Source organism: Coturnix japonica, chromosome 9 (genome assembly GCF_001577835.2).
Source record: "Coturnix japonica isolate 7356 chromosome 9, Coturnix japonica 2.1, whole genome shotgun sequence".
Lineage (NCBI taxonomy): Eukaryota > Metazoa > Chordata > Aves > Galliformes > Phasianidae > Coturnix > Coturnix japonica.
Genome location: NC_029524.1, coordinates 3,952,306 through 3,975,067, shown reverse-complemented (window position 1 = coordinate 3,975,067; position 22,762 = coordinate 3,952,306). Strand labels below are relative to the sequence as shown.

The window sequence follows — 22,762 nt, the reverse complement described above, 5'->3', positions numbered from 1 at the left end:
TCGTGCCCGTGTGGCAGCACACAGAGGGGGATGCAATAGAGCTGAGTTGTGACAGAGCCAATACAGCATGGGACAAGGCAGCACCAGGCTGGTAGACTCACCCAGTGCAAGCCATCCTTCAGGCAGCCCTTGGCATTGGCCTTCCAGCATCTCCCCCTGTATCTCATTCTCTGGATGCAAAGAACCAGGAGCTGCCAGCAAACACTGATGCTTTTCCAGAGCTCATTGGGGTGAAAAATGCTCGGGGCAAATCCTTGGCACGCATCGAGCTTTCCAGAGAGCCTGGCCCTGTTCTGTAGCTGGGCTGCCCCTTGGAGAGCACTGGGGCACCGACAACCTCAAAACAGGCACCTTCCAGCTCTGTGGGGCTTTGCCATCACTTTCTGGGCTGGGATCCCAGCCCCGTGGGCAGCTGGGCCCTGCAGGGGGGAGCGGCAGCAAAAAAACAAATTGTCAGGCGTCAGAGCAGGGAATTGTTGGTGACTCAGGTTTAAGAAGGAGAATTTTTGCCAAGCAAAATGTGATGGCTTTTTTGGACGGGGCTAGAAGATGGGGCTGCAGCTCTGATCAATTGCGTCAATCCGGAGGGAGAGGCTCTGCATGACCCGCTGTGCCAGTGCAGGGGTGCCCATATGGGGGGCACACGGTGAATGGGGCTGTTGTTTCTCTCAGGCATGGCAGGACAGGAGCTGGCAGGCGTCCGTTGTCTCATCTGCCCACATTTGCCACCCTGAGGTTCTTTTCCATGAAGGGAATCTGGGGAGAAGCCGCTGCCCCAGCCCTTGAGGAAGGCAGCGGTGAGAGGAGAGAGATCACCAGCGGGGCTCCTGAATAACAATAATTTCATCTTTCTACCGTTTTAATTTACTAATTAAACCTTGGAAGGAATATCTGCTTGGATGCAGGGAAAGAATGGAACTCCTCCATCTGCGTGTGCTCGGCGTCTCACCAGCAGCCCAGGCAAAGCCTCAGCAGCACAGTGAAGGCAGCGTGGTGCAGCAGCTGGCCCGCTGGGTTCTGCTCTGCAAACCTCCCAGGGCTCCAGGCAGAGCCGTTCCCAGCCCCAGGCAACAACTCGAGAGCTCCTTTGTCCTGGAGAGCCCTGGGCTCTGCTGAAGGATATTGAACGGAAAGGGACCGCGCATCCCACGGGCATCGCTCTGCAAAGGGCTTCGCCCACTGCGTGGATTTAGGTAACTTTAGGGAGAAAGAGGGGCTGGAGGTCCCCAGGCACACAGCTGGAGCATCGCAGAGGTCGCACGCAGGGCGCAGCGATGCCGTCCGTTCTGCCCCTCTCTGCCCGTTTCTCTCAAGAAAGTTCAGCCCCGGCTGTCAGTCCCCTTCTGCTTTTTCCGAGTCGGAGAGCTACGTGCACGTATGGCGTCTTTAATTAGTATCAATAGAGAGAAACATAAATAAGAAGCATGCCTGAAATAGTGTCACCCCCGAGCAGGCAGGCGGCCGCGTCATGGAAAGAAAATAAAAATGCTTTTTATCTCTTTTGGGCCTTTTCTGTTTGTTTGTTTGCTTGTTCCGCTCCGTAGGAAGCAGCACCCCGGAGCCGCGGGGTGTCGGGCACCGCGCACACCCGGCCCGCGGCTCCGCACCCTCCCGCTGCCGGCGGCGGGGGCGGCTCGGCGGGGCGCTGCCCGGTGCCCGGGGCGGGGGCGAGGCGGGGGGGGCTCCTCCCGGTACCCGCCTCCCTCCGGTGCCGGCCCCGCGCCCGCGGCCAGGCTCCACCTTCCGAAGGGGCCGCGGAGCTGTCAGGCGGCAGCACCGGGTCCGCGCTCGGGAGCTCCGGAGATTCCGCCTCCTCCTCCGCCGCCGGTCCTGCGGATGGCCCCGAGCGCTCGCCGCCGCCTCACCTCCCCGTAAGGGACCCGAGGGGTGCGGGCTGTGGGGGGGGGGTCGGCGGGAGCCGAAAGGAAAGCTTTGGGTAGGGATGGAGAGCGAGCGTGGGAAAAGCCCGAGTCCTCGGGAGCGGCCGGCACCAACTTTGCGACGCTGCCCCCGGCCCCGCTGCGGGGCTCCGGTCGTGCCGGGGGGGTTTGTCCGAGCGGACCGTGCCAACCCCCCCCCGTCCGGCCCCGACTCTGTCCCGGGGCTCGAGGTTGGGTTTGGTGAGCTTCGGCAGCGCGGGGCGGGCTGGGAGGAGCCGCGCTGCTTTGGGCATCGCTGGCGACAGGAACCGCGGGCGCCGGGGCAGGGGCTCCGACCCGGGGGAAAGGGGCACGGGGAGGTGGTGGGGACGGGGCAGCGGCTCGTTTTCCCCCGAGATTGAGAACATGGCTGCCAGCGAGCCCTGAGCGCAGCCTGCTAATGCCCGCGGAGGCTGCGTGCCGCGCTGCCCTCACTGCTGTCTGAACGTGCATCGGGTCTCAGCCCGGTACCAACCTGCGCGTCCCGCTGCTGGGAGAGCCACGCTGCCGCTCCCGGGCAGCCCTTCCGACGGGAGAATGGCGCTGGGGCTGCCACTGAGCGAGGCAGGAGGTGCGGAGAGCCGGATGGAGGCTGCCTGGAACTTGTTAGCGGGGATGGAAGGGGAGATGGGCAACTTCAACCTGCAGGGAAGCAGCGCTGTCCCATGCAAGGTGCAGCTGACCATGGGGACTGGCTGCTGCGGGGCTCCTGGGGTTGTCCCACTCTCGTGGCTTCATGCGTGCAGGATGCTGCTGCCTCGGGATGGGGCTCATCCACCAGACGGGCTCTGCGGTGGTGTCCGAGCAGAAATCCAGGCTGCTCTGAGAGAATATCTGGGGCAAAAAGTGATGGCAATGAGAGAGACAGTAGGTGTCTGCCCCTCTGAATGCAGCGCTCAGCGAGGGGGAAGCATCTCTTGACAAAGTGCTGCTCTCTGTCCCTGCCCACGGGTGCAAGGGGCTTTGGATCAGAGCAGCCGTGCACATCCCCTCAGTGCTGCCATGTGCTGGGACCCAAAGGGAGCTCTGGTGCCTGCAGAAAGCACTTTGAGGTTGTCTCGGTTGGGGTTTGCTGCAGTGGGACAGGAGAGATTTCCACCCCATTCAGTGCCAGTGGGGCCTCTTGGCAGCGCCCTGCAGGGGCAGGCAGACCCTTAGGGAAGGTGTGGGCACTCAGGCTGCGGGTCCTGCTCTGGGGCTGGTAGGACACATCCTCCACCTCCTGTTGGGCACCACAGAGCACTCAGAGGGCAGGCGAGGTGCTGGGATTGCTGGAAAACCCTCTCCTTGTTCTTTGCTCTGCTGGGAGGAGAGCTATTTTTAGGAAGAGGCAAGTTTGATTTAATATCGTGTAATTTGCCGCTGACAATTCAGAGGCCATCCAAATGAGCAGCAGCTGGATTCCCGAGGAGGCTTTTTCCTTCCCTCCTTAAGACCTGACGCTGACATGCCAGAAGTGGCATTTGTTGTTCCACAGATTGATGGGGGGAAAGCCTCTAGGAGCGCCTCTGTCAGGGCCACGTCCTACCCTGCTATTTCTGAGTATGGGGACAGATAGAGGGAGCTGGGAACCACAGCCAGCCCCCCTGTGCCTTTCCTTCTGCAAGCTGAACTGGCTCCACACTCCTAGCCTCTCCCTGTATAGATTTAAGATAAAAAACCAGTTTCTGGTCCAACTAAGCAGCTCGTTTGCCTGGAAACTGAAAACGCTCATGGGGGGTTTCTGATGGACTGAATTCTCAGCCTCTGAAGTACCCAGAGACAAACACTGCATCCTGCAGGAGTTTGGACACAGCGTTCCCACTTGTGCCTCCACTGCACCACCCCCAGCACTCTGATAATTGCTGCTGCAGGGTTTGCTTGGGATGCATGTATCTATGCAGAGGAGATGGGAACACCCCCTCCCTCTGCCTCCGTCTTGGACCCTTCTTGTTGTAGGAGATGGTTCTCTTCTTTCCCCCAGTGACTGGTGTCTCGTTTGTATCACCTGAGCACCCCAAGCACCATACGAGCATCCCATGCCAAAGCACCAAATGCTTTGTTTACACCATTGGATCGTCCCTCAGCACAATTCGAGCATCCCAAAGCACCGGTGTCTTGACACCTCTCCTGTTCATTGATACAGAGGGATGCCAATGAGCACACACAAAGGGCATTTGGCCCTGAATGGCCAACATTTGGCAGCGATCGTTCCCTGTCCTCCACAGGTCCAGCTCCGAGGGTTTGCCCTAAGCCTCCCAGCTGCCAGGGCTGGGCACCCCCCTCTCTCTCAGCACTGTCTCTCCAGACGTGCAGGTTATGCTCACTCTGGTGCTGGAACGCCGCTCCCTGCTGGCCCTGGTTCTGTGTTATCCAGTTGCTCTCCACCTGGCAGCCAGCACCAAGCCAGGAGCTGGCCCTAAAATCGAGATCTAATTGCTCCCGTCTGCTTCTTGAAGAACAAGAGTCTCGAGGGCCGGCTGCGTGTCCTCAGGAAGCTGACATTTCCCCTGGACCTCAGCCACCGATTCAGTTAAGTGAAGAAGCTAATACATTTTGAAGCCTGCAAATTGATCGGCTGGAGACTGCCACTTTGCTTGAAGCCCTCTGACATTTCCTCTGGGGCACAGCCTTCCCCAGCACTTTTCTTCTTGCAGGTTTCCCATCGCCTGGTTTAGAACATAGGTTTTCATTAGAAAAGATTATCAGCTGTGGGAGCCAGCGAAAGGTCAGGGCTGGCTCCGTAGATGGAGCTGCAATCTGTGAGTTTCCATTCGTTCACATCCTCTGCCCTGCAGGCATCGTGAGCTGCGTCTTCTGTAATTAATAGCCTCATTCTTTCTGCCTGTATCGCGTCGAATTCCCTTGCAAAATGCTGATGGAGAAGCTCTGGCTAGGAGCAGTGGGATGTGTTTCACTGAGGTTGCCCAGGGAATCCCCCCATCTGTGGCAGTTCCTCCAGCAGGATGAGCCCCAGGTGCTGAGCCTCAGGGTGAGCAGTGGCTCAGTGAACCCCTTGGGTCCCAAAGGGCTGGGGAGCTCCATGAGTCCCAGCAGGACTGCAGCAGGGGGGACCTGCTGCTGGGAAAGCAGCCTCACCCCCTATTTCCAAGCTCAGGAGCCCCGGTGACCTCAGCCAAGGCCATCGGCCCATCTGGGAAGGAGCCTCGGTGCCACTGGTGCCATCCTCTCTTTCTTTCCCACTTCAGGGAGGAGGGTGCTGGCCAGGTGCTCCGGCCGTGGCTGCCCTGAAGCTCTCAGCCTCACTGCCGGAGCGATGCTGCACGTGGGACCAGAAGCCCCGGGCCCCTCACAGTGCCGATGTGACCCAGCATGGCGATGAGCCCAGACAGATCCTAGACTGGTGGCCGGTGGCCCCGCAGCGGCCCCAAGATGAGTGACGGGGGCTGGATCACACTCAGCCCTGCTGAATTCGCCCAGCTCCAGCAGTACACCGACTGTGAGTAGTGCTCCTTGCATGGCCCAGATCCCAGAGCCCAGCTCTCCTCCGTCCTGCCCCTTTGCAGCTTCACAGCCATAGGGACTGGCTCACATCTCCCTGCCTGTAGTTTAAACATGGAGGATTTGTCCTCTGAGCTTTGGGTCAGTTTGGATGGTGCTGGGGACAAGGAGGCTCAGCAGGGTGAGTCACCTGCAGGGATGCCCAGGCTGCAGCTCCTGGCCACCAGAACATCAGATGCATCCACTGATGCTACTGACAAACGAGAGCAGAGCTGCTGTGCTCCCCGTGGTCCATCACATCCCTGCAGCGGGGCTGGGGCCCCAGGGACCAGCCCAGTGTCACTCAGAGTACTTCAGCCCCATCCCCAGAAAGCCCCCATGCAGGGGGGCAGCAGCACAGACATGAGCACAGCTCCATCCCTCTGCAGGCACCCACATTTGTCGGCAAAGTGAAATGCCAGCGGGGAAAGCGGGCGGGCTCTTCCCAAACACACGGAGCTGCGCTACAGCTCAGCTCTGGCTGCCAACCCTCTGCGATGATTTTGCTTTTGCAGAGAAGGAATTTTGCTTTTGCAGAGATGGAATTTTGCTTTTGCAGAGACAGAATCACGAGCCTCGGATAACTTTTATAGAATCATAGAATCACAGAATGGTTTTGGGCTGGAATCCCATCCAGTCCCAACCCCTGCCGTGGGTTGGCTGCCCCCACCAGCTCAGGCTGCCCAGGGCCCCATCCAGCCTGGCCCTGAGCACCTCCATGTACAGGGCACTCACACTTCTCTGGGCAGCAGTGCTGGGGCCTCACCACCCTCTGGATATAGAATTTCCTCCTAATGCCTCATCTAAGTATCTTTTAATTTAAAGCCATTTCCCTTTTCCCCAACACTGCACTCACCACTTGGGTTCCTCTCCAGCTTTTCTTCTGTAGCCCTATCAGGCACTGGAAGGCTGCTGTGAGGTATCCCCTTCCCATGTCCAGGATGAACACCTGCAGCTCTCAGCCTGACTCCATAGCAGAGGTGCTCCCACCCTCTGAGGATCCTCATGGCTTTCTCTGGACCCACTCCAACTGGTCCATGTCCTTGTGCTGGCAGCCCCAGTGCTGAATGCAGCACTGCAGGTTGGGGCTCAGACAGTGGAGCAGAGGGGGACACTGCCCTCCCTGACCTGCTGGCCATGCTACTTTTGATGTAGCCTGGAATGCAGTTGGCTTTCTGGGCTGCAAACACACACCTCTGGTTCATATTCAGTTTTTCACCCACCAGCACCCAATTCCTTCCCTGCAACTCTGCTCTCCACCCTCTCACCACCCAGCCGACGTCTGTGCTTGGGGTTGCCCCGACCAGGTGCAGGACCTTGCACTGGCTTTATGAGTTTCCCAGGGCTCACCTCTGGAACCTGCCCAGGTTTCTCTTCACAACAGCCCTTCCTGCAGTGCTGAACACAGCTCCCCTGGGCACAGTGCTGCAGGTGGGATGGGCTGCAGGCAGGGGTCCGTTGTTGCTGCCGGCACCCCATCCTTCCCTTCCAGAGAACGGACTATGCGTTATTTAATCACAGACTATAAAACACCATCTGTAATGCTGAGTTTGTGCACAGCATCTTCGCTGTGTTAATCAAAGTTTGGCAAGCGAGGCTTGCTCGGGAGGCGGGGGGCGGCTGCAGCAGGGAGCTGGGAAGGAGCTGGTGTTTTGTGCAACTGTGCATATCCTTCCCAGTCTCCAGACAGCGCTCTGCCATCCTCATGTGATGCACAAGGGGCTAATCGTCAGAATGGAAACGTTTTGAATGACAGCGCAGCTTGTGAGCAGGCAGAAGGGCTATTTCCTAGCAAAAGAAATACAGCTGCCACCTGAAGTGCAGGGGTGTGACAGATGAGCCATCCTTCCCCTCCCCGAGGCAGGGGTATGGAATCCAAATGCAGCATTTCCCACAGCCTCCTTCAAAACACTTGGGTGCTACTGAAGGCCAGCCCAGGTGTTGGCTCCAGAAGATGCACAGGGATGGAGTGAGAAGCCTGACATTGGACAGGAGCCGTGCTGCAAGGTTGGGGTTGTCCCACAGAAATTGGGCTGATTCCATATCCTGCACCTTATGGGGGCCAGGAGCTCCCCGAGGTCCTTCTTGCCCCAATCACCAGCTGCACTGGCCCCACAGCATGTGTCTGTCCCATAGCGCTTGTGGCCCAGCACCCCCAGTGGAAGAGCAGGAGGTGGTTCCATCCTGCATGGAGAGATAAATTAGCAGCAATAAACAGGTATCATGTGCCCAAGAGCCACTTAAATGTCCCCCCAAAAGTGGGGCACAAATGGCCCTTCCCAGGGCATGCAGGGACCTGGTTGTTCATCAGCGAGGAAGCTTGTTGCCACCTGCAGCTGTCAAAGGGAGCTTGCTGGCACCCTGCTCAGTGCAATGCTTTCATCTCTCCAGACTCCACCAAGAAGCTCAAGGATGTCCTGCAGGAGTTCCATGGGGATGGTGTCCTCTCGAGGTACAACCCTGAACAGGTACAGCCCTTTCCCATCCAGTCTTCCCCACTGCCTGCTCATCCACACCAGCACAGCAGATGCTACTGGGATACACCAGCTCCCTAGTCGTCTCCATCCTACCCCATCCCACCTCTCCCATACTATCCCAATCCATACCACACCACCCGTTCTACCCCCCTCCCATCCCATCTCATCCCATCCCATCCCTCTTGCCAACCCATCTCATTTCATCCCATTCTGTCCCATCTGATCCCATCCCTCACTGAGAGCATTCTGGGGCACTTTCTTATCAGGCAGGAGCAGAGAAGTGGTTTACTCTCACTTCCCCCTTGCACTTCCCCCAAAGCAATTTATTTTGTTGTTGCCAACCTGGGGACATGGGCAGGCCCTAAACCTTGTCACACTCACCTGGGGTAGGCTGGGGTTGTTTGTTCCAAGTGGTGCTTTTAGAGAGAATTATTGTTGTGCCAGCACGACAGAGCCTTTCAGGAGGGCCATAATCACTAGAAATGAGGTGAAAAGAGAAAATCAGTGGGCTGAAAGCAGCAACGAGAGGCAGCAGAACCACCTCGCTATTCATGCTCACTGTGGGACCCCACACAAAAGGAGATTTCCCCTTGCAGGAGGCAATTGTGTTGGCACGGGGGAGTGTGGCTGGAGCTGCAATCATCTCACCCCTCCTCTGCCCTTTGGGAGCCTTTCTCCTCCCCCAGCATATCCCAGTCCTGGTACCCGCCAGCCCATTGCTGTGCAGGACACAGTGCTGCAAAGGCAGGGGTGCAGGCACCATTGTGCAGAGCAGACCCTGCCCCATTTGCAGCCTCAACCCACAGCTCCCTGTGCTCCCACAGCCCATCGATTATGAGGGCTTCCGCCTCTTCATGAAGACCTACCTGGAGACGGAGGTGCCCGAGGAGCTCTGCCAGCACCTCTTCATGTCCTTCAAGCGGAAGAGCTGCCAGGCAGCCCCCGAGGCCCAGCGCCAGAGCCCCAGCATCTCGCAGCTCGGTGAGCCCACTTAGCCCTGCTGGGCACCGCAGCCTGGCTCTGTCCCGTCAGCTCTCCCTGCCCCAGGGAGGACAGAGCTTCATGGTGCCAAACCCGTGTTTCAGAGCCCAAGTCGCTTGATGCCGGCATCTCCATCCAGACTGAGGTGGCCTGCGCTCCTGTCACAGGTACTGCATGGGGCTGTCGGTGGGGCCAGCACTGCGTCCTCCCCCATTGCTGGGTCTGCAGCATGAAGAGACATCTGCTGAGAGCACGTTAAACTGCAAAAGCAATAGGAAAAGTGCACAGAGGATGGTGTCCTCTTCATCCAGACCCCAACACTCATCCCTAGGGCGTGGGGGCTGAGCACAGTGTGGGACTGACGGGTCAGGATATGGTCCTGCTGTTGGGCTAGTGAAGAGGATGCAGTGGATAGTGATGGGAGGGGGGGCTGCTGGAGGCCGGTGGGGGAGGCAGCCATGTCTGCTTTGCAGGGATCAACGGGAAAACACTGCTCAGCACCCTGGGACGGCACACAGCTGAGCCCAAGGGCTGCCCCAACACAGTGGCCGAGCCGCAGCCGGCAGCGCTGAGCCCAGCCTCCATAGCTGCTGCCTCCCCCAGCTGGTCCCGGTCGTCCTCCCAGAAGTCCACTACTGGCACCCCCTCTGCTCACAACTCCTCAGGGTCCTCAAAGATCTCCTCGGGGTCCCTGCTCAGCCCCCAGTCACCAGGTGAGCTTGGCTGGGGCTGTGCAGGAGACAGGTGACAGGGGTTCCCTGATGCTGTCCCCAGGGCAGCAGCAGTGACCTCTCTGGCCAGGCAGCCTCCCTGTGCCTCAACACCTTTGCTTTGCAAACTGAAGCCATCGGTCCCATCCCACTGAGCTGCTGCCACTCAATGTCTTAATTACCTGGCAGCAGCTCCTATGGAGAGGGGGATTAATGAAGTGCCTCCCCGCTGCCCGAGGAACGAGTGGCCATCTGCTGTGGGTACATTGCATGGGCTGTCCCCTGCCCCGGGCACAGGTGGCATCACCCAGCCCTGCTCCACATCCTTTACATCACCCGAGTCCTGTGAAGCATCCAGCAGAACCCCCTCCCGATGCACAGCCCGGTGTGTGTCCCCTCCCTCCCCACAGGCTCCAGGAGTTTGGAGAAGAGACTTCCCTTCAGTCTGCGGAAAAGCCACGGTGCCCTGAAAGCTGCCCCCCAGCACCCGCCGGCCCCCCTGACTCAGGTGGTCTATCTGAAGGACATCGTCTGCTACCTGTCCCTGCTGGAGAGAGGACGGGCAGAGGACAAGCTGGAATGTGAGTGGCATCCTTATGATGCAGGCTGCTGGTTACTGAGTGAACTGGGATGACCAAAGTTGGGCTGGCTCCAAACTTATGGAGCTGCAGGAGCCCACATCCGTGGCAATGCCCTGTTTCTCCATCCCTGTTTGTCTCCTCTGGGCTGTATTCCCTGGGTTAGATGGCTCAGGTGCTTTGCAGCAGCTGTTTGGGGAAGTGGGAGTTTAACTGGGCTCAAAGTTTGTCCCAGGTGGGGCCACATCCCTTCCCACCAGGACCCAAAGGGAAACGTAAGCACATCACAGGGCCTGCAGCAGCCCCATGGGGGTGTGTGTGGCCTGGGATCAGTATGTCTCTCTCTCTTTTGTTGAAGATACAAGCCCTTCCCCAGCAGAGTGTGTGGTGTGAGTGTGTGGGGGGGTGACAGGGCACCAGGGTGGCTTTTGGGGACACCAAGTCCAACCTGCAGTGGCTTTTCTTCTCCCTTCAGTTATGTTTCGCCTGTATGACACTGATGGGAATGGCATCCTGGACAGCTCGGTAAGCTCGAGGAGGAGAAAACAGGGGCAGTTTGGGCTGCAGGGCACGGGCACTGACTTCAGCCACTCCTCTGTGTGCAGGAGCTGGATCGTATCATAAACCAGATGGTGCACGTGGCTGAGTACCTGGAGTGGGACTCCACTGAGCTGAAGCCTGTGAGTGCCCAACGAGGGCTCAAGAGCCTGGGGGCTGCAAGCTGCACCGTGCCACAACATCCCTTCCTGCCCTCAGATCCTGAAGGCAATGATGGAGGAGATCGACTATGACCACGACGGGAACGTGACGCTGGAAGAGTGGATCCGGGGCGGCATGACCACCATCCCCTTGCTGGTGCTGCTGGGAATGGAGACGGTGAGATGAGAGAGATGGGCACAGAGCGAGGCCGCAGCAGCAGCAAGGCTGCAGGAGCCACGGGAGGGCAGCCTCCCCTCGGCAGCCCACGCGGGCTGCGTTTGTTCTGCAGCATTGCAGTGCACTCCAGTGCTGTGCGTGTTCAACCCAAATGATGAGCGGGGGTGGTTTCCACCCCCCTTTATTTCCACGTCTCATTTTTTCATCCTACTGAGTTTCGCATCTCCAAGCTGCATCCAAATCCTTATCCAAGTCCCCTTCCACGTCGGATGATAATTTGAAGGAAAAATTTGTCCCCAGTGCCCATTCTGGTGTTTGCTTTCCAAGCAGGGGAGGGTGGGCAGATTGTCAGGCAGGAATTTAAGTGGCTCTTTGAGAGTTCTGGTGCCCGGATCCAGATTCAAGAGCCGTGCTCTTCTGGGCTCAGTCTGGAGCTGGCTTTATTTGTGCTTGGTGGCAAGGATGCATGAGGGACAACACAGGGAAAGGCAGCAGGGAATGACCCTCCTGCTCCTCTTGGGTGCCCTGCAGAATGTGAAGGACGATGGGCAGCATGCCTGGAGGCTGAAGCACTTCAAGAAACCCGCCTACTGCAACTTCTGCCGCACCATGCTGCTGGGCGTCCGCAAGCAGGGCCTCTGCTGCTCCTGTGAGTCTTGTCCCCAGGGCACCCCAACCTGCTGGGTGCTGCAGGGCTGCAGGGCAGCAGGTCACTCACCTCCTCCTTCCCTCCCACTAGTCTGCAAATACACCGTGCACGAGAGGTGCGTGTCCAAAGATATTGCCTCCTGCATCAGCACCTACGTGAAGTCCAAGAGGAACACCAGCGTGAGTAGGAGGGACAGCACAGCCTCTGAAATCCCGGAGGAGGCCACAGAGACAGAACAGCTGCCAGAGGTCTGTGGGAACAGCATCCTTTCTCCTCTTGCAGGTGATGCAGCACACCTGGATTGAGGGCAACTCCCCTGTCAAGTGTGACCGATGCCACAAGAGCATCAAGTGCTACCAGGGCATCACCGGCCTGCACTGCGTCTGGTGCCAAGTCACCGTGAGTGGGAATGGTCGGGGGGGGGGGGCAGAGAGGGTTGGCACCTTGATGTCACCCCACTGACATCCCCCCCCTTCAGCTCCACAACAAATGTGCCTCCCACGTGAAGCCAGAGTGCGACGGGGGCCCTCTGCGGGACCACATCCTGCTGCCTTCCTATATCTGCCCAGTGGTTCTGGTGCGTGGCCACCCTGTCCCCACGTCCCTTGCTCCTTACCCTTTCCCCACACCCCCTGGTTGCTGCCCCATCCCAGCAGCCCCCCCACCCGTCCTCGCTGTGTCCCGCAGGAGCGGCAATCCCACTGCCGCAGGTCTGACAGCGAGTCCCCAGCTGGCACCAGCCCCGAGGATGGGCAGAGCTTCAAGTTCAACTCCACCACAGTGGATGGGCAAGGGCTGCAGGTAGGATCCCTCTCCAGGCTGCGGCAGGCTGTGCTGTGCTGGGTATTTCAGCCTTCACCCTTTCTGCCTTGCAGATCAGCCCCCGGCCTGGCACACATCCCCTGCTGGTGTTTGTGAACCCCAAGAGTGGAGGGAGGCAAGGAGAGCGGTAGGTGTGCCCCTGCCTGGTGGCAGCTTCCCTCTGTGGCCCCACCGCCACCAGCTGGTCAGGATGCCCCAGCATCTCCTGTGGCATCTCTCTCTTCTTTCCTTCTCCTATAGGGTCCTACGAAAGTTTCACTACCTTCTCAACCCACGGCAGGTGTACAACCTGGACCGTGGTGGGCCTGCTCCTGGGTATGGAGATGCTGCTCACCAGCCCCCACCACCCATCCTGGAATCCATCCATCTCCTACACAAACCATTTTCCTCTCTCTGCCCTGTCCAGGCTGAGCTTTTTCCGGGACACTCCAGATTTCCGTGTCCTGGCCTGCGGAGGAGATGGCACTGTGGGCTGGATCCTGGACTGCATAGGTGAGCAGGCTCTGTAACCCCCGAGTACCACAAAACCACTGGGCAGATGAAGGACATCAAGAGGAGCATGAAGCAAGTCTAACCAGGGTGCAATCCATCCATCACAGCCCCAAACCTTCACACCCCTTGTGTTGCAGATAAGGCAAACTTGCTGAAGCACCCACCAGTGGCGGTCCTGCCCCTGGGAACAGGCAATGACTTGGCCCGGTGCCTGCGCTGGGGAGGAGGTGAGGTCAGGGGAGAGTCACCCTGCTGGGATGCAGCCCATGGGGACCATATTTGTCTGTGGGGTGATGTCCTGGGGCTGGGAGGCACATAGCTGGGGCAAGAGCGAGTGATGTGCCATGTGAGCAGTTCCCAGCTGCACCTTGTCCTGCTGGCATGGTCCTTCATCCTCCTCTGATGTGCAGGCTATGAGGGTGGCAGCCTGATGAAGGTGCTGAAAGACATCGAGCACAGCACGGAGGTGATGCTGGACCGCTGGCAGATAGATGTGATTCCTAGTGACAAGGAGACCAACGGGGACCCTGTCCCATACAGCATCATCAACAACTACTTCTCCATTGGGGTGGTGAGTAGTGGGGCCCCTCAGCACCAAGGAATGGGGAGAGATGTGGCCAAGCTGAGCAAGGAGCAGCAGAACCCATCAGAGCATCCCTGTGCAGCTGTTGCTCCAGAACTACAGATCAGGGGTGATCCCTCTGCCTCAGGAAATAAACGTTTCTCAGCTGCTAGGAAGTCAGTGAGTGGTGCAGCTGGGGATGGCTCCCATGCTCCCTGATCCTGTCTCCTCTCCTCCTATACTCATTTGAGCCCTCTGTGGGGGATGATCCTCAGGGTAATTCATAGGAGCAGGGACGGCTGGCTTGTGTCATTCCACAGAGACAATTAAAAGACTTTCTCAGAATATGGTGAAACTCTCCATCTGAGCTTTGGTCCCGCACCCAGCAACTCCCCCTCCCTGCTCTTCCTTGCTTGTGTTCCCAGCCTCCCTCTTGGCATTGTCTTTCTGTTTTTATTGTCGTCTGAAATAGCAGCGCTTGGATGCAAAAATATTCACAAAGTGCCTCTCTTCCAAGCTGAGGGTGCTGCAAGAGCCAAAGGAGCTCTGACAGAGTTCAGGGAGGTTTGGGGTCCCAGGTGTGGGTCAAGATCTGAGGGAAGCTGTGTGGGAGACCCACGCTATGGGGCCAGCAGTGAGGGTGAAGGGCTGAGTCGCTGCGTCCCAGTACACACACAGTGGGGGGGATTCTGTTTCCCGTTCTGACCTGCATCACTTCTCCTTGCAGGACGCCTCCATTGCCCATCGCTTCCACATCATGCGAGAAAAGCACCCTGAGAAATTCAACAGCAGGTAAGGGCTGTCCAGCTGTTGTATCACAGCTGCAGAGCCATTCAGTGTCCCCTAGAGCCACTGTCACCATGCTACTGCATGCTCCTGCCTGCTCCTTTCCCTGCACATCTCACTCCTCTCCCAGTGCTCCTGGTGCAGTGTGGCCAGCATCCATCCCTTGGCATGCCTCCATGGGGGAAGCTGGGGACCCTCATGTCCCCAAAGGGAACCTTGTGGGGTGACCCAGGGGAGCTGCTGCTCACACAGGATGCTAACACCGCTCCCTGTGCCCCAGGATGAAGAACAAGCTGTGGTACTTTGAGTTCGGCACGTCGGAAACGTTTGCAGCCACCTGTAAGAAGCTCCACGACTACGTCGAGGTGGAGGTGGGTTTCCCAGAAGTGAAGGTGGGGATTTGGGGAAGGCTTCATCAGGGTCTCAGAATCATAGAATCAAGGTTGGGAAAGACCACTAAGATTCCCAAGTCCACCTCCACCCCACCGTGTCCACTGCCCACATCCCTCAGCCCACACCTCCAGCGCGGGGCTCGCCGCATGGCCGGCCAGCTGCAGGCAGAAGAATAGCCCTGTATTTTTTCCCCTTCCAGCTGTATTTGAGAGTGTGCCTGGAATATTCGCTCTGTAAACTCAGTGTCTGCTCGCAGCCGTCTTTGGATTACATGGAAACAGCCTTTAATTAGAGCAGGGAGGAGGGACCGCTGCGTGCCAGCGGTTGCTAAGAGCTCTGTCATTTTGCAGTTTGCATTGGTGGGGTTTGTGCCGTGCTTTTCTGCAAACTTCCGGCTCGCCTTATCTCGGGATAAATGCCCCTTTTACAACTTATTCTGTAGGGCTACAGAAAGAAAAACCCAAGTTGTTGGCGTGCATCGTGCCATGCAGCCCCAACGCTGGGGGCACTGTGGTGTTGGAGCCCATTTACATGCCGGGGTTCTCTGCGCATCCTAAAGCTCGGCCCCCCGAGCCGGCAGGAAAGCGTTAAGGAGACGGCATTTTAAAAGTAGCAGCCCTCCGGCTCCGAGGCAACTGTCATCCTTGCAGAGAAATGGCAGTTTTGTTTTGGAAATTGGCACTCGTTCCAGCTCAGCTCCTGGAAATGAATTTGCTTTTCCCCCAGCTGCAAATTTCTCCTCCCAGCGCCGCTGCCAGCACGTCGCCAGCTGCCCCCATTCAAAGAACCCTTTGTGGCAGGCTGGCACACGGAGCGGGGCTGCAGAGCTGCAGGGCTGTGGGACGAGGGGGCTGCTCCTGCTCCAGGCATCCCTCAGTGCGTGGTGACACTGAGGTCCCATCCCATCCCATCCCATCCCACCCCATCCCATCCCATCCCATCCCATCCCATCCCATCCCATCCCATCCCATCCCATCCCATCCCATCCCATCCCATNATCCCATCCCATCCCATCCCATCCCATCCCATCCCATCCCATCCCATTCCATCCCATCCCATCCCATCCCATCCCATCCCACCCCACTGAGGGCTATGACTGGTGCACTGGCCACAGTGTAGCCTGGAGCTGCAGGCACCTTGCTGTGCACCCGCTGCTCGCAGCAGTAGGGTTTGCATTGTTCACAGCAATCATCACGTTATTAAATGCACTGAGATATAAGGGCTTGAAGCTCAGCCTCGGTGAGGCGGCTCTTTGCCTGTGGACTAGAAGCCTTCTGCTTTCAAGGCAGGGCCGAACCGTCTTTGAGAGAGGAGAGGGGGCAGAGCTCTGAGCCTACAGAGAAACCCACTTGTTCCCATCCAGCCCATGCCCCATATCAAGGAGTGCATTACAAATAAGCTCAAGCCATCTCCACTCCGGCTCCAGCAAAACAACTAGAGTGTGGGCAGCAGCGGGGTTCTATCAGCCAACTCACATTTCCTCTTGGCAAAGAGACAGAAATTCCTTCACATCCCCAAAATGCAAGAAGAAAAATGTGCTGGTGTTTGCTGAAGTGTAGGCTGGCAGGTAGGGAACAGATGCCTGGGGAGAAATGCAGATGCTCAAAGGGAAATACAGATGCTCTAGAGAAAATGGAGTTGAAAGCAAGAGACGGATGCTGCCCACAGCAGTCCTGACTTCAGAGGGATCCAGACAGAGGAGCCCTTGTTCCTTCAAACCCAAGGCTCAGTCTTTTCTGGTGGAATTGCGTGGCAGCACCCACAGATGAGGTCAGTGCCACGTCCTGGGTGCCCTGGGAGTGAGAGCTGATGTTAAGGGATGTAATTCCATCTCTGTGTCCTGTTGGACAGACACTGATAGCAGCTCTTGGGCCTTCCATGGGATTTTCAAAGCCATCAGTCCTGCTGTGTGCCAATGAATCCAGAACACCCATCCTGGGCACTGCCCTGTTACTCTCTCCCCAAAACTGCCATCTTTTTCTCTACAGCCCTTAAGGCACTGGGGGTGGGGGGTTGGTATCCCTGGAGGTGTTCAGAGCCATTGAGATGTGGCACTGAGGGATGTGGGCAGTGGGCAGGGTGAGGTGGGCCAGGGTTGGACCTGGGGATCTGAGGGGTCTTTTCCAACCGTAGTGAGTCTGTGATCCCATGATTTATTCCTGGTTTCCAACAAGCACTTTAAGGCAAGCCCTTTTTCATCAGCCTTTGTGTAGCCAGACTTCAATTTGCTGAGGTCAGCTTAAGCAAGGGGATGAAGAAGGCTGGCTCTGCAGGAGCCCATGGGGCTGCATGGCACAAAGGGTCCTGCTGGGGCAGGCTGCTGGGTCCTGATGTATGTCCGTGTGCCCTGCAGTGTGATGGAACCCTTCTGGACCTGAGCAATGCTTCCTTGGAGGGCATCGCCGTTCTCAACATCCCCAGCATGTACGGTGGTTCCAACCTCTGGGGTGAGACCAAGAAGCAGCGTGGCTACAACCGCCTGAGCAAGAAAGCACCGGAGAAGCCTCACTCAGCGGTGGTGACTGATGCCAAGGAGCTCAAGTTCTGTGCACAGGGTGAGCGGTGGTGGGACGGACGGTGCGTGGGAGGGGCTGGCAGCAGAACCGCAGTGCTGGCACCGGTGGCTTTTTTAAGCTTCTCCTGCTGCAGTGCCGTCAGCATGGCTGCCTTGTTGTGGGAAGGCAGCGGTGTGTGCAGGCTGCAGGGAAAAACCCCAGCACCTCTCCTCCAGTGTGCTGTGCCCCCGGCACCTCTGCCCAGCACTGCACCCACAAGTGCCCCTGGTGCCTGACTCATCTCCGCCAGCACAGGCACGGGCAGAGGCAGAGACAGGGGCGAGGGATTGTGCAGGCAGCCCAGCTTGCCCTCGGGAGAGCAGGCTGTAGGAGTTACTCAGCAGGGAGAAATCGACTGGGAAGTGATGTGCTGCTCCTGGCAGCTGCTGAGATGTGCCAAGCACCCGCTTTTTCCAGAGTCTGTGGTGGGAAGCTGTTCCAGTGAGTCTCTTTGCTGTCATTTCCCCTGATGCTCACACCCCATCCAAGGGCTGGAAGGGGCTCTGTGTGGGGGTCTGGTGCTGTTTGGAACCAGGGGGATTTTTGCTCTTGTAGTTCTGTGGGAGCAGCTACACCAAGCTGGTCAGGATGCATCAGGATGGTAGAAGGTGCAGGGTCCCCAGGCAGCCTGCATCACTGCTGCAGCTCCTTCACCTTGTTCCCTGCCTGCCTGGGCCAAAGAGGGAACCTTGAACCCACTGGACAGGGATGGATCGTACAAGGAGGGGGGGAGCTGTTTTTTTACATATGAGAGCACTCAGGCTGCGCATGAATGAAACCCAGACAGGTTCAGGCTGGAGAGTTCAAGCTCGACTGATTTCCTGGAGCGAAGGCATCCTGCCAAAAGCAGGGACAAAGCGAGAGCTTTGCACCACAGGGGCTGGCTGTGGAGTTTTGCTGCTGTGTGTGGATGGCTGGCTGTGCCCACCTGTGGGCAGCTCTGCTCGGCTCTGGGGGGCTTTAGACACCCGGCTCAATATTAAGTCATTTTGAAAACAGGAGCATACCCAGGTTGGCAAAGACCCTGAGTACCCCCACTCCATCAGCAAAAAGGAATGCACAGGAGACCCTCGAGACGTGGGGATGTAGGACCTTGGCACTGACTCAGCTCTGTTTTTTGCAGACCTCAGTGACCACCTGCTGGAGGTGGTGGGGCTGGAGGGCGCAATGGAGATGGGGCAGATCTACACGGGGCTGAAGAGCGCTGGGAAGAGGCTGGCTCAGTGTTCAGCCGTCACCATCAGGTATCTGTGCCCATCCCTACACAGGGCATGCCCTGATGGGCAGCGAAAGTGGGCGGCTGCGTGATCCCCTATTTCCTCTTGCAGGACTTCCAAGCTGCTGCCCATGCAGGTGGATGGGGAGCCCTGGATGCAGCCATCCTGCACTGTAAGCCCCTGGGGGGACGAGGATGGAGTGGGAGCCACTGAGGCAGGGGTGCTTGATGCCTGGCCAGAGTATGACTCACGGCTGGGAGCCGCTTGCTGAGCTGCATTTGTTTATTTTTAGGTCAAAATCACACATAAAAGCCAAGTGCCAATGCTGCTGGGCCCTCCCCAGAAGAGCAGCTTCTTTTTCCTGAAGAGGAGAAACCGAACTCGAGATTAAGCTGGGTGCAAAGAGCCACAGCCCAGAGGCAGCCAGACATCCTGGGCATCCCTGGGGCTGCAAACCATCATCTCTGCGCATCCTGACCTTTCTCCCTGCTTCAGAAACACTGAGCTGGAAAGTGGCTGCAGGCTGTGCAGGGCAGGTCCTGCGGCAGGACCCGAGCTGAGATGGTGAATGATCCCAGCCCAGCCCACTCAGCCCAGCTGGATGCTCCACCTCGGGAACACTTGGGATCTCCTTCCCAGCCACCACGAGTATTTTCTCCAGCCAGGATCAGAGCGATGGGCAAAGGCAGCTTGGCGTGCAGGCGTGCTAGAACTGTTTTTCTTTTCCCTTTATTTAAAGAACTACCCCCTTCCTGCCAGCAGAGCTGCAAACAAACGCGTTCCTGAGAAAAAGCCGAGCTTCACTTATTTATTTTTAATCCTCCTGAAGGACGTTTGGTGTTTTGCTGCACTGGCTTTTCTTGTCCACCAGACCTGTGCATCTGAGAAGTTATTTATTTCCTCAGCCTTGAGAACTCGGCTGCCCGACCCTCGCTTCCCTTGCTGCTCTCCAAGCAGGTTTCCATGCCTTCAGCTGGCTCTCCTGGTTTGCTACAGAGCAGATGCCAACACAACGCTTGCTGTTGGCTCTGAAGCACAGGGTGTGAAGCAGGCTGTGTGGGGACACAGCCCACATGGGACAAGGGGCCGGGCTCCGGGCAGACAGAAGGCATCATTGGGAAGTGGGAACAGCCAGAGGGATCCCAGTGGAGAGCTGCCAGCCCAGCTCCGTGTTTGGACCTCACATCTGGATTTGTATTTATGTATTTATTGAACAAACTTCAAGGGGTCACTTCCCTCATCATGGGATGAGGTTGGACACGAATGCCATCCTCATTTTGGCTGGCCATCTTTGTGGCAGTGTGTCTGGTGTGGGCTGCAGCCCCCAGCAACTCCATCCTCGCTCTGTGCAGCTGCTGGGAGAGCAATGCAGCATTTCCCATCACCTAAAAGCTCCTCTGGCTTGGAAGCGTCACCTCTTCATATATCCCAGTGAGGACTTGTTCTGCTTCAGATGCTGTTGAGTTGTGGCAGGGAGCAATGTGAGCAGCCAGCCCTTGGGTTTGTTGCAGCCAGGTCTCTCCCTTACCCATCCCAAAGCCAAGGATGTGGCTTTGAAGCCCAGTTCCTCCCCCAGCAAACAGAGAAATGCATGACATACCATGAGCTGAATGAGCTGCCAGCATTGAGCCCCAGTGAGGTTTGCTGATTTCTTCTGCCACCACCCACTGCCCCCCACCCTCTAGTGGCCACAGAAGACCACGGCTCCAAAATCAGCCTCCTCCCCCTGACTTGCGGAATCTTGCTCACTCTTCACCCCTGCAGCAGTCCCCTGGGGATGCTCTGTGCTGTCGAGAGCATCATTCCCCTAAGTGCAGAGCTGCTGCCGTCATTAGGTTTCAGAGTTAACAGCGCACTGAAAAGTGTTTGTCACCCCCCCAGGCACAGACACTGAAGGCAGCACCATTCAAGTGCAGCGACCTGCGCACTCCCTGCAGCACATAAATCCACCCTCCTCTGCTCCTCGCCTGAGGCAGCCATTAATGAGTAGCCAGGTGAAAGCTTATGGGATGGATGCCAAAATAAACCCTGAAGTTCTCCTGAAACGGCAGCCTCCAGTTTCTCCAGTCCCCTCCTTGATGTTATCTGCAGATCTCAATGCTGGCACCTGGGGAGGATTAAAATGAAACAAAACAACAACCTCAAGGTCTGCCCTGCTCTGCTTGGGGCGCAGGATGACAAGACACGAGGGCAGGGACGTTCATAGAGACAAGTCTGGCTTTCTTTCACTCTCCACTTGGTCTCAAGCTGTTGTTTTGTGCTGTGACCACAGTCAGAAGGTGTCCGTATGCAAGCAGCAGCATTTTTCTCCGCAGACTGATCCTTGCACCCAGTCACGGTTTGGTGGGCTCATGCTTTGGGCAAAGATCAGTGCCGGGGCCGTTCCGCTTGCCTTTAGCAATGGTGATGGCAGAGCAGGGGGGGCACAGGTGGTTCAGGCTGCCAGGGCTGCTGCCTCCTCTGTGGGATTCAACATGGATCACACCAAAGGCAATGCAGCTGGCAGCCACCAGGCTCCAGCCTGGAGGGCTCATAGGGCCTATGACAGCCTCCTGGCTCAGCCAGTGCCTCCCACACCAACCCCCATTTATACCCCCAAAGGCCATAGGATGGAGCTCCCAGCCTCCCCAGGGAAGGCTCCATTCCCATCCTCCCGCCATGTCCGTAGCCGTGGTTGCCTGCATGGAAATAGCGTGGCGTCTGTAGCGTAGCGTGTGTTGCCGTGTACACCCGGCCTGCTGTGGGCTTGCGTCAAATAAAGGTGGTGATGAAACACTCAGCTGGTCCTGAGCACAGGGGTCCCCATTTCTCAGCTGTTTTGGGGACACAACGGGATGTGCCCCTCTGTTGGCACACAGGTGACTGTGTTTTCAGCTGCAGCAAGATGGAGCCGTGTTTGGTGGGAGGCACAACAGGCTAAATTTGGAACCTGTGATTTGTCGGTTGTTTTTTTCTCTTCCCAAGCGGGCTCTAAATTTAGCAGGTACCGGTCGCCATCCCCCTCCCAACCCTGTGTGTCCATGGTCGCTGGCGTACCCCAAGGCACCATAAGGAGACCCCATGACAGCCAGCCAGCGGCCTGGCTGGGGTCTTGTCAATTGCCTCCAAAAGCAAAGGCAAGGCAGGGAGAACCCCTGACCTCTCCTCTTCATCTGCAGCAGCCATCGGGCCTGACATGGGCTGTTTGTGTACCACTGCTGCCGACACCCCGCAGCCCCCCATCCACCTGCCCAACTGTGTGTCATCTGCTAATTTTACTAGTGGTGATTTAATCCTCCTCACCCATGTGCAAAAGGAAACACGAGAGTGCCAGCTCCTGCAGAGCCCCCCAGCAGTGTCCCCAATGGCAAGGACACCCTGTGCCCACCCCACGTGTCCCAGCAGCTTGTGAATGAGGCGTGATGGCAGCTGCCCTGCTGTGCAACCTGGGAGCCAAACTGCCCACAGAGACCAGCATCAGCCCTGGGGATGTTGACAGCCCTGCAGCACACCTCTATAAGGCTGCCTGCAAGCCTATGGCCCCCAGATTACAAGTCTCTGGGCACCCTTCCCAGGTCCCAAGCTGGGCAGAAAAGTACTTGCTGAGCACTCTTTTAACCTTCTCCATCAGCGATATCCCAGGCCCTACAACATGGTAGCAGAGCACCATAGTCACTGCTTACCTTTATAAACAGGGAAACTGAGGCATGCAACCGGGCAGTGCTGGGGAAGTTCATGTCCCCATGGCTATGTCCTGAGCTAATTTCCAGCCCTCTGAGCCATCTGCAATCCTATACAGGATGTGCCTGAGAGCTGCAGGTCCCGCTGGGGGACCCAGAAGGTCTGTCCAGGGGTATGATTCCAGCCAACCTGCAAGCCTCCTCCTCCTCCCTGTGCCCCCATTCTATCCCTTCATGCTCCTTCTCTGCCTTCCAGCCCTGGGCATCACCAACCCCACACGGCCACTTGGAAGACCAACAGCAACTCCTTCCCACCATTCAAATTCTATGCAGGTGAGAATCTCTTCCCACAGCCCCCCCTTAAAAGGCCCTCCGAGGGCTGCGAGGTGTGAGCGGGGGTCAAACAACACAACGGCCGCTTGGGCTGGCTCAACTCGGGGTACCGAAGGGGAGGAAGAAAGACCGAAGAATGACCCCACCAATACCACCACAGCTGCATATGAAGCCCGGAGGCCCCCTCTGACCCACCGGCCTGCCTCTGCAGGACGCTGTACGCTCCTCATGAGGCTCCCAGGCCGACCCAGCACCCACCTTAGTCGCCCTTGA

The 22,762-nt window shown here is 57.6% G+C and overlaps 1 protein-coding gene across 2 annotated transcripts; it reads left to right on the top strand.

Annotated features, from left to right (window-relative positions):
- The first annotated feature begins 1,725 nt into the window (after positions 1–1,725).
- DGKG (diacylglycerol kinase gamma) lies at positions 1,726–21,290 on the top strand. 2 transcript variants are annotated; one of them, XM_015871286.2, is made up of 26 exons: positions 1,726–1,871; positions 5,108–5,358; positions 7,791–7,867; positions 8,701–8,857; positions 8,962–9,024; positions 9,331–9,570; positions 9,978–10,148; positions 10,621–10,670; positions 10,751–10,825; positions 10,902–11,021; positions 11,553–11,670; positions 11,761–11,849; positions 11,953–12,069; positions 12,149–12,247; positions 12,358–12,471; positions 12,546–12,619; positions 12,733–12,807; positions 12,899–12,984; positions 13,122–13,211; positions 13,395–13,555; positions 14,274–14,338; positions 14,613–14,703; positions 17,079–17,280; positions 18,404–18,524; positions 18,609–18,669; positions 18,790–21,290. In XM_015871286.2, the coding sequence occupies exons 2-26, from the start codon at positions 5,292–5,294 to the stop codon at positions 18,886–18,888; spliced, it is 2,682 nt and encodes an 893-aa protein (XP_015726772.1). In that variant the 5' UTR covers positions 1,726–1,871; positions 5,108–5,291; the 3' UTR covers positions 18,889–21,290. The 2 variants fall into 2 exon arrangements, with proteins under 2 accessions (XP_015726772.1, XP_015726774.1); XM_015871288.2 differs by lacking the exon at positions 9,331–9,570 and having other exon boundaries at positions 1,727–1,871.
- Positions 21,291–22,762: the final 1,472 nt, after the last annotated feature.